At 52.7% G+C, this 11,265-nt stretch overlaps 1 protein-coding gene across 4 annotated transcripts in view; it reads left to right on the top strand.

Moving 5' to 3' along the window:
* Positions 1-11,265, top strand: part of Mpped1 (metallophosphoesterase domain containing 1) — an 80,558-nt gene that overhangs the window by 55,480 nt on the left and 13,813 nt on the right. For all 4 annotated transcript variants that reach the window (XR_003851382.1, XM_008844729.3, XM_008844728.1 and 1 more), the window contains one exon: positions 300-525. Coding sequence is in view for 3 of the 4 variants with exons in the window: in XM_008844729.3 (XP_008842951.1) it covers positions 300-525 (226 nt within the window). In the remaining variant the exon portion in view is untranslated. The remainder of the gene's footprint in view (positions 1-299; positions 526-11,265) is intronic.

Genomic DNA, 11,265 nt, shown 5'->3' with positions numbered 1-11,265 from the left:
CTAGGAAAGGGAAGTGGAGAAGCCCAGGGATGAGGCTGGGCACTCTAGCTCAGATACTGGGGAAGACCCTGCCCTCCTCCACCCGCTCAAGGACTCCGATAGCTTCTGCGGCCTGGGCAGGTAAGGCCAGGGGAGCAGTGATGGGGCAGCTGCCTGCTCCAGTCTAGAGCACAGGTCGGAGGCAGTGGGGTGCCTTGCTCAGGGGTTCCTGAGCTGTCCCCTGCTCTCCTCCCTCAGAGGTTCTGTGGCCTCCAGAAGAGCCACCAGCATTCTGCTGTGTGTCTGTGTCCACCCCACAGGCAGCCTGCCTTACGAGTACAAGATAGTGATTGCCGGCAACCACGAGCTGACCTTCGACCAGGAGTTCATGGCTGACCTCATCAAGCAGGACTTCTACTATTTCCCGTCTGTGTCCAAACTGAAGCCCGAGAACTATGAGAACGTGCAGTCCCTGCTCACCAACTGCATTTACCTACAGGACTCGGAGGTCACCGTGCGCGGCTTCAGGATCTATGGCTCCCCGTGGTGAGTGCACCCCGTCCCACCTTCACATAAGCCAGGGCCGGTCGGCAGGTCACTGTCACCCTCTGGGCCTCAGTTTCCCTGTATGGAGCTGAGGAAGAGTAGCATCAGCTCTGTCTACATATTGTTTAACATGCAGGTGAGTGCTGTTATCCCCATCTCATAGATGAGGAAACCAAAGCTCAGAGACAGTGTCACAGCTGGAAGGGGAGGGAGTTCTGGCTTTCAATCATCAGCCTCTAGCGCCAGGCAGGAGGCCTTGCTTACTGCCTCCTGTCCTCTCCACAGAAACATGCGTGGATAGTGGGGGTGATGATTGATCTGCCCCACTGAGGAAAGGCGTTTGGGGTTTTCAGATGGCCAAGGAGCTGTTTCCTGTGTGGAGACAGCAGCTGTGTAAAAATAAGCACACAGCGCACCCTTGTTCTTACTGTGGTCTCCTTTCTGAGCTAACCTGCATGGGCGGGGCTCAAAGTGACTGTTCTGCGTAATGATCAGCTTATCTGTGAAAGCTCTGGTGATGATGGTATTGGCTGTGGTGGTGAGCTGCTGCTGCAGGGGCAAAGATGAAGGTGACGAGACGGTGATGTAAATGTTCGTGCTCATGATAGCAATGAATGCATTGTGTAATGATGGCGATTATGGTAACTGTGTTGTCACTGTTGTTGGTGAGAGTGATGACTGTGGAGGTGATGGTGATAAAGATGGTGATGATGAGATGATGATGGTGATGATAACAGGTGGTAACGGTGAAGATGATGTCATGGTGGTGATGGTGGTGATAATGGTGATTGTGATGATGATGATGGTTAGATGGTCATAGCTATGTTTGTGATGATGATGATGATGATGGTGATGATATTGGTTATAGTGATGGTGATGGTGTTGGTGATGATGGTGGTGCTGCTGCTGCTGATGTGATAGTGATGTTAGTTATGGTATTAGTGATATTGATGATTATGGTGTTGTAATGGTGTTGATGTTGAAGATGGTGTTGATGATGATGTTGATGATAGTGTTGGTGAAATGATGTTGGTGATGATGGTGGTAGTGATGATGATGGTAATAATGATGTTGGTGATGATGGTGGTAGTGATGATGATGGTAATAATGATGTTGGTGATGATGGTGGTAGAGATGATGATGGTGTTGGTATGATGATTATCAGGTGATAACCGAGACAGTGGTGATGGTGACTCTCGCCGTGGCATCACATTACTAGGTCCAAGGCCCCAGAGTTAACCTCTCCCACTCTTACCCCTGTAGGGCTGGTTTGTTACCCTGTTTCTACAGATGGACAGATTGATTCTCTTGAGGGCCCAGCTGGCAGTACTCACAGGGTGTGAGGTGCTGGCAGGGTGAGGGGGGACACATACTTGGAGGCAGAAAGCACAGAGCGTTACAGTGCGATGCAATCAAGGAATCTCCCTGGAGGAGGTGGTGACCTGAGCCCCAGGAGAGGAGAAGGGCTCTCACAGGCAGGGAGGCTGAGGTGTTTCTAGGGAACGTGAGTTTCTGCAGGGTAAAGGGCTTCAGTATGGACACTGTAAGTCTGGGAAGCCGTGGGCTGTTGTGCTTGATGTCCCCTGGTGGTTGGAGGTCAAGGTGGGTTTAGGATCTGCCTGGATCTCCTGAGGCCCAGGGGAGGGAGGGAGGGCTGGTGCTTGCTGACTCAGCTTTCCTGCCCCAGGAGGAGCCTGCTGTCTTTGCCTGGGGCTTGTGATACTCTATGAGGCTCTTCTGCAGCCAGTGAGGGTCCCCTGGATGGCCAACCATGAGAAGGCCAAGGCCAAAGACAAGGAGGCGTGGAGGTGTCTAAGCCTGCCTGCGCAGTCAGACTCTGCAGGAGTGCGTCCTGGGAGGGACTGTGTGAGCAAAGGCTTGGGGGCTGGAGGTGCAACTTGGGCAGCTTGAAGGTGGGGTGGGACCAGGGTGAGAGGTGGAGGCTCTGGGTATGAGGCCAAGAATTGGGAATGGATCTTCACTTTGTGGTTTGCAACCAGCCCCACTTTTCAAAAAGTTGTGTTTTAGGTTAAGCGCTTGGCTTGGGAGCCAAAGTGACTGAGCTTGAATTTCTGCCTCACCTTTTATGGGATGTGTGACCATGGGTAAGTCATGTAAACTCTCTGTGCCTTAGCTCTCCCCCTTTCAGAATGGGGATGGCAATGTGTCACAAAAACTCCCCTGTATCTAGTGCCTGCTGCCACAAGGTAACAGAGATGCCACTCCATTTATCTGTTACAGGGACATACATGTCCCTCCACAGTCCAGTAAGGAGGATGAGGGAGAGGGGGAGTGGAAGGGTCTCTCAGGGTTCCATCACTTTCTCCACAGGTGGGATCCTCAGAACCCCTCAGACAATCAGCTCCTTAGGTTGGTGACCTAAGGGACCAGGGCTGGGGTACCAAGGTGTGTGGTCCTCTGTCAGGAGGGGCTACACCGTCACTGAGGTGGCTGTGTGCCTGAGGCTTGAGCAAGGCCAGCTGTCAGTTAAACTGTCGTCTAGTGGTTCTGAGCTTGGGTCACCAGTGGCCCCCACTGTGGCCTCCCGTGGGATGTACTGGCCTCTCTAGTTCCTGGATGCTCCCAGGGCCAGAGAGCAAAGGGGCCCTTTCATCTCGACCTCTGACCTGTGATAGCAGAGCACAAGCTGGCCAGCATGGGCAGAGCAAATCTCCCTCTCTCTCTCTCTCTCTCTCTCTCACACACACACACACACACACACACACACACACACACGCGTGTGTGTGTGTGCGCGTGGAAATGGGGATGGGGAGAGAGAGAGAGAGAGAGAGAGAGAGAGAGAGAGAGAGAGAGAACAGCTGTGCCCTGTGCCGTAGGTAGGGCGTGGTGGGATCCAGGAGGCCAGAAGGGCTCCCTGCTGGAAGGAGTTTTGAACTGGGAACAAAGGAGGCATGGTTTGGAGGGGCTACTCACAGCCCCCAGTGCTCATGCTCCAGGATTCCTTTGGCCTGGTAATGTGAACAGTCCCAAGGCCATTCTGTGGGGAGCTGTGCTTAGTTCTCTGAGGCCATCTAGGACAGGGAGCAAGGTGGCAGATGACACACTGCCAGGTTCACTGATGGTCTTTCACTACAGGTTAACTGCTATGAGCTGATTGCTTGTATCTACTTCTACTATGTGAGATGGAGTTAGTCTTGAGAGTCGCCCCCTCCCCTCTGGGACCTATGTGCTGGGGGAAGCTGGGTCTCTGCCCACTGTGTCCCAAGTCTGGACTGCACCAGTGAGGCACCACCGCTGTTCAGCTGTGTGACTTCGGGCAAGTAAGGCAGTCTCTCTGGTCCCACTGTGTCATGGGGGAAATGATGCCACCACTTGATAGTAGAGCTGTGTGGATCCCTGGATGAAGGCCTGGCCCAGGGAGGTGTTGATAGTGAATCATGGCTCTTGTTGCTGAGGACGCGTTCATGAGGGGGATGGTTCCATGCAAGCTGAGGGATAGGCCAGTAATCACCCCATTTTACAGAGAGACAAGAGGCTCAGGCAGGTGCATGACTCCCAAGGGTCACCAAGGAGGGGGGGAGTCAATACAGTGTTCTTTCCTAAATACCATCTGGGGACTCCAGGGGACACAGGTCTCAGGTTCTCCTGGCTCATTCATGAAATCCTTGCCTAATCTGTGAGGCATTTATTGCAGGCCTGGCATTCATCGGGCTCCAGAGACCTGGTAGGCCCACACCACAGCGGCACTAGTGTTCTGGGTCAGGTGGCCAGTCAGCAGTCTTTCTTTCTCTAGTCAGGAAGAGGCACTGAGCACCGGGATCAGGGAAAATTTCCACGGAGAGAACTGGGGGCATACAAGAATAGTAGACCTAAGGAGGAGGGGATGGGTAAGGCTGGCAGAGGAAACAGCCTGAGCAAAAGCCAAGAGACTGGAGAGGGCACCAGGACTGGGACAGGAAGTGCTGCTTCCAGGCCTTGGGTGGGTCACAGTTAAGAGAAGTCACAGGCTGGACAGCCAGAGCCTGCACCCCTGGGTACTTGACCAAAACCCCTGCCCTACCTTTCCATGTTGCTGAGAGACAGGACTTTTCTGAGGAGTAGCTGGGACCTCCCTGTGGCTCCCTCCAGGAGAGGCTTATGGACGTTGCCCCCACTCTGTGTGTGTGCACATAGGTGCACAGTGCAGAGGGAAGTTCTAGGAAGTTCCGTTGGTCTTGGTGTGATCACCTGTGGGTTATAGGTGACTTCCCTTCTCTGTCCCCAAGTCTCGGGAGTCCTAGGGGCAGCTGTCCTGCCCCTGACAATGAGGCCTCTGTGCACGCCAGTGTTCCAGGCTTGGTGAGCAGACCTTGTGACTTAGTAGTCACCCAACCCAAGTGAACTGCCACAGCCCTGGCCAAGCTGTGCAGCTTCTCTGAGCCCCAGTTTCTGGTCAATAAGTGTGACAGTATTATGAGGTTACATGGTGGGGGATAGGGAATCCCCTTGAGCCCCCCAGTAGAAAAGGGGACCTCAATGCTGAGGGTGTTAGAGCCATGCACATGGCAGCCCCCAAAAGGGTGTTCACAGTCAGACCTCCTGCCCATTCTGCCAGGACCTGGGTGAGGTTCATCGGGTGAAACCTCCCCATCTTTGTGCTGAGGTCTGGGCTTGACGCACCCAGCTTCCTGGCCCAGCATGGTGGTTATTGAATTCAGATGTGTGCTGTTTTCGCGTCGTCTCTGGTGTTCTGATAAAACCCCCTGGCCAAAAAAACTAGAAGACAAAAGGTTTATGTTAGCTCCTGTTCCAGATTACGGCCCGAAGCAGGTGGTGACATGTATACCCTTGCCTTGGTGCTCAGCTCGCTGTCTCCCTTTTTATACAGTTCATGACCCAAACCCAGGGAATAATGCCTCCCACAGTGGGCTGGACCTTCCCTTGATTACATATCAAGTAATGTAATCAAGACAGTCCCCCACAGACACGCTCACTGGCCAACCTGATCTAGACAATTCCTACTGAGACTCCTGCCTAGGCAATTCTAGAGTGTGTCAACTTGACGATTGGAACTAACCAACATGCATGAGATTTTCCTTTCTTCTCTCTCCCTGGACACCTTGGCTCATGTGCTCTGCAGAAATTCATTCTAGCTTTAAGACTGTGGTTCATCCAGCAGGGGTGGGGGTGAGCGACCTCTCAGAGCATCAGCAGTGGCGTGAGGGCAAGGGTGACCCATCTGAGAGGAAGACGTGCTCCGTGCAGCCCTGAGAGGCAGAGCAGGGACACAGAGGTGGTGAGAAGCAGACTGTCACCAGGTGGGAAGATTCTCATAGGCAGGAATACAGAGGAGAGCCATGTGGTTTGACACCAGGGCTTTGAAAGTGGAGGTCTGCGAGGGGTGGACCAAGAACCTTCCTAGCCCCTTCTCCTTAGAGGACTCGGTTCTCTTTCCTGTGAACGGCATGCCTGGGGGAGCCTCTTTCAGTGCTGGACACGGGAGGGCAGCAGAGTGCCCGGCTGACCCGAGGCCTTCCAAAACAAGCTTGGCAGGAAAATGAAACAAAAGGCTCAGAGGGGTCAGCTGTTCTCCTAAGTGTCGCTACTGAGAGACGCTTTGCTGGGGAGCCGGGACGTGTGCGCATGTGTGTGTGTTTTCCAGCCTAGTGGGTCCTGAGGCCCACTGTGGCCCGACGTGTTCCTGGCTCTGAGCAGAGTTCGGGAGACCCCAGAATGAATCAAGCTGGGCCCCGCTTTGAAGGAGTGCAGGTTGGGGCCACCTCGTTGCTTGCCAAGCTGGTGCCCAGCAGACCACAGCACACTGCTTGTCAGTGAGTGTGTGTCCTCGGTCTCCATAGCGATTCCTGGGACCCCCACTGTCCCCGAGGCCAGGGAGTTGGTAAGAGGCTGAGAGGGAGGGAGGGAGGGAGGGGGAGAGAGAGAGAAAGAGAAATATTTGAGAGATATTTTTAACATAGCAGTCCCATGCAACATTTGGGACAAACCTAGGCTACATTGTTATTTATCTGAAGTTTAAATATAACCAACTCCTCTGGCAGCCCCCAAACCCAAGATTGTTTGGACTGCCTGCATTTCCCGTCCTTTAAAATATGTGTGTAGATGAGGCTTTGTATTTTAAAGTAGGTTTTTGTTCATAGCAAAACTGAGTGGAAGACACAGACAGTTTCTGTGTCCTGTACATCAGCTTGCACAGGTCCTCACATCAGCCTGCTCAGGTCCGCACATCAGCCTGCTCAGGTCCGCACATCAGCCTGCACAGGTCCTCACATCAGCCTGCACAGGTCCTCACATCAGCCTGCTCAGGTCCGCACATCAGCCTGCACAGGTCCGCACATCAGCCTGCTCAGGTCCGCACATCAGCCTGCACAGGTCCTCACATCAGCCTGCACAGGTCCGCACATCAGCCTGCACAGGTCCGCACATCAGCCTGCACAGGTCCGCATATCAACTTGCTCAGGTCCGCACATCAGCCTGCTCAGGAACTTGGTGGAAATGGGCACAGGCTGTCTGGGGAAGCATGCTGTCTGGGTTATATAGTTTGTTCTCCCCCACCCTGCCATCTCACTATAGTCCTGGAACTTGCTGTGTAGACCAGGCTGGCCTCAAACTCACAGAGATTTGCCAGTCTCTGCCTCCCAAGTGCTGAGGTTAAAGGTGTGCACCGGCCTCCACGCCCGGCCTCCTTATAGCTTGATTCCTGCATGTTGTGATGCACAGATGAGACGGCCTCTTCCTCCCTAGATTCCATAAAATGAATCCACTTTCTCCTCATTCCACAGAATCCAGATGCCGCTAGCTTGGAGCAGAAATACAATTGCTAAGAACATTCTTCTGTCCAGGCTTCCTGGATTTCTCTCCACTTCATCTACTGAGGCAGGGTCTCTCACTGAATCCAGAGCTCTCCAGTTTGGCTAGTCTTAGCCAGTCAGCCTACCTCAAGCATTCTCTGTGTCTGTCTCTCAGGCACTAGGATCACAAGAGGGCCTCCATGTCCATCCAGCTTTTACATGGATGTTGGGCATCCAAATCATGGTCCTCGTGTTTGTACAGCAAGCATTTGACCCACCGAGCCCCTAGGAACATTCTTACATGTGCCTCTTGCTGCATGGAAATGCATGCTCCTAGAAGTATGTCTATACATACAAGCATACACATATGTGCATAACACATGCACACATACTCCTAGGTGTGAGGAGGCCAGGGTTGGATTATACAGGGCTTCCATTTCTTCAGGAATAATTGCCAACTTCTTTTCTTTTCCCTTTGTGTGTATGTGAGTGTGGTGTGGTGTTTGCCTGTGTATGGGTTCATGTTCACATATGTGTGCATGCGTGTAGAGTCCAGATGTGATTCTGGGTGTCTTCCTCAATTTCTCTTGACTTTATTCACCCATACAGGGTCTTTTGCTGAACCTGGAGCTGACTGGTTTAGTCTAGCTAGCCAGCTTGCCCTGTGGATCTCATCTCTGCCTCTTGATGCTGAGAGTACAGGTCACCACCACACCCTCCTGGCTTTATGTGGGTGCTGGTCTTCACACTTGCACAGTCCCTGCCACTGTTTACCTACACTTGTGCCAACTTGGGACTGTAGGATTTTACAGTTTTTCTCACTCTTGAGTGGGTCCTGGGGCTGCAGGAGGCTGATAATCTTTTCCCGTGGTGTCTGGCCGCCTCTACTTTTTTGAAGTGCTCAGGCCTTTTGCCTGTTGAAAACAGGGCAGGGGTAGTTTCTTCCCGTTTTGGAGGTACGGCGCCAGAACCCAGGGTCTTATGCTGCTGGGCAAGGGCTCTATCACTGAGCTGCATCAACAGCCTGTTCTCTTTCTGTTTGGTTCCTAGAGAGCCTTCGTGTGTTCTGAGTGGGAGGTGAGCCCTTGGTGAGTTGTCACTTTGCAGACTGTCTACCTCCTCTTGACCTGTCATTCCCCTCGCTCAGCAGAGCCTGGAGATGAACAGAAGGCCTTGGTTTTGGTGTGATCAAATGTCTGTTTTTCCTCATGGCAAGTGCTTTCTGGGTCCTGTTGACAAATCTTCCTCGTGGACTCATGGAGATTCATCTCTCTTGTCTCCTAGAACCTCACAGTGTGCCTTTTGTGCGGGGTGCTGGGTCTGCTGGGAACAGTGTTGATTGGTGTGAGGTAAGGGCCCCGGTCTGGTCTGCATTTTTCTGTGGACAACTCTTGGCCGGCACAGTGCAGAGAAAGTTTGCCCTGTGCTCTTCTCTGTCACTTTGTGAGAACATGTCTGGTCTGGCTCTCCCTGGCTCTACCAGCCATTCAGAATAGGACAGGAGCGTCTTAACTACTCCAACAATCAGTTCATTTTTTATTTTATTTACTTTTTTCATTTTATGTGTAGACATGTATTGCTTGCATGTAGGTAGGTACGCCCGTGTCGTGCAATGCCCTCAGAGGTCAGAAGAGAGAGTCAGATCCCCTGGAACTGGAGTGACAGGTGGTTCTTAGCTGCCATGTGGGTGCTAGGAATCGAACCCAGGTTCTCTGCAAGAGCAGCCAGTGCTCTTACCCACTCAGCCATCTCTCCAGCCCCATAGTCAGTTTCTTTAACGTAGCCTTTGCTTGCTTGACCATTTGGGACCAGGGACTTGAACTTTTCTCTTTCACACATCATCTCTCTAGTTCTAACTCTAGAGCCCGATAGAGGGCCTGGTTTATTTTGATAAATGCTCCTCCATTGGATGGATGGACAGCTGGGCAGACGCCAGGTTGCGGGAACTCCATGAAATCTGATCCTGGCCACCCTCTCCGCTGTGCACACCTTTAAGGACTTCCTCCCAGGCTTATACCAACTCCTTCCTCCCTGGTCTCCTCTTCCACACTGCAGTCTGTGCGCCAAGGTCTGGCGGTCCCACCTCCTGGCTCATCAGGCTGCCCTGTGCACACCTTTAAGGACTTCCTCCCAGGCTTATACCAACTCCTTCCTCCCCCACCTCCTGGCTCATCAGGCTGCCTGCTTTCCTTAGCACCTGAGACAAAGGCCTGATGCCTTTCCCTTTGGCCTAGGCTTGCCCCTCTCCGAGATGTGGGGGTTAAGGAAGGGGCAAAAGTTTGGGGAGGACCCTGCATTTGTGTCTTCTCTTCTGGGTGCTGTGACTCTGTTGGACTTGGGGCACCATTGCTGGACCCCTTAGCTGCAACTTGGGCATATGTCCCTCACCCAGAGTAGCTCAGAGACAGAGCCCAGAACTAACTTCAGGAGGCAAGGAAGAACTCAGCTTTTGCAAAACCCTAAGTGTTAAAAAAAAATTCCGCATACATACCCAATTCATTTATGGATTTTGGATGCATTTTTTTGTTCTCATTTAACTGAAAAGGGCTTGATTTAAAAAAAAAAAAAGGAGTGCGGGAGAGAGTAAAATTGGCATGCAGCTAACCCATCTGCTCTGATTACTTACTGTATTTTCAAAGAAGGAATCTAAACCTGCTGAGACATTGAACTCTGAAAAGCAGCTGCCAGGCCTGGGCCTGGGCAGCTGGGTTCGGATACAGAGCCTCTTAGTGTGACTGCTTCCCCCAGCAGGGCTGGACCCCAAAGCCCAAGGAGGGGACTTCATCTGTGTCTAGAATCCAGGGCCTCAGGGACCAGCTGGGAACTATGTAAAGCCGGGCTGAGGACCCGGCCTGCTGGGCAGGTTCAGCAATGCGGCTGTGGCTTTGCAAAGTGACAATATAAGGAGTCCCCTCGTCCTTGAGAGTCAGAGGCCAGGTATGGACAGTGCCTGGCACACAGCTAGTGTCTTGTTATGCTGTTGGCTGGCTGTGACTGTCCGGGGTGGGGACAAGGAGGATAAGGGTGGCTTATCCACAGCTAGTAGCTGTAGTCAGAGCTTCCCCAGCCGGCATGGAGCAGCAGCCTGTGGCCTCTGAGAGGAGGCTGGGGTGGGCACTCATGCCATCTGTTATGCCCCACTCCCCTACTTTGCACATTTAAGGAGGCCTGTTGTACAGGCTGGGGCATCCTGGAGGCTTACATCTGTCCTCAATGTTCTCAGGGGTGGTTCTCAATGTGACAGATGTAAGAGTGTCTGTTCCACCACTGTTCCCAAAACAGTGAGGCCGCTACCCTTGTCCCCATTTTATGGATAAGAGCACTGAGACTCAGGAAGCAAAGCAACCTGCTGAAAGAAAATCCCAAGAACTGAGAGGAACTGGGCAGGAAGGAGGCTTGGGGCCCTTGGGACGGCTGCAGCAAGGTGCTACCTGGACGTGTATTTTACCAGAGGAAAGGCCACAGAATGCCACCCAGCCAGCCTCCTTATGCCTCTGCCATGCCTCTTGAGTCCTGGGCATCAAAGCAGGCTATCCATAGTTTTGCCCAGGTTGGGGAATGTGGCTGCCCTGAGCTAACCCCCACCACCCTGGCTGTTCCCAGCCTTGGCTGTGGCCATCTGCTGATGGAGCAGTAGTGGGATTCCTGTGTCCATCCAGCCTGGCCTGTGGTCACGGCCATGGTCCAGCTGGCTTCCTGGAAGCCTCATGAACACCCTCCTGTTAGTCACCACCTCTGCTGTGTTCACGCCTAGGGTGTCCTTCAGTCTTGTATGAGTGCTGGACGGGTCCAGGATCCAGGACCCAGTTCCCAACCCTTAACTCTTCTGTTAAAAAAACATTTCAAATCTTTAAAGACTATATCTCCAGTCATTCTTTCTGGTGCATTTGGGGCTGTGTGCTTATATTTGTTGAGGCTCTGAGAGTGCTCTGGGCATCCTGGTTAGAGGTCATAGGCCTGTTTAGAGTATAGCTCAGTTTAGGATATGGCC

This window comes from Nannospalax galili, unplaced genomic scaffold (genome assembly GCF_000622305.1).
Source record: "Nannospalax galili isolate Female #2095 unplaced genomic scaffold, S.galili_v1.0 scaffold180, whole genome shotgun sequence".
NCBI lineage: Eukaryota > Metazoa > Chordata > Mammalia > Rodentia > Spalacidae > Nannospalax > Nannospalax galili.
The sequence above is the reverse complement of the archived record's forward strand: the minus strand, read 5'-3'. Positions and strand labels throughout refer to the sequence as shown.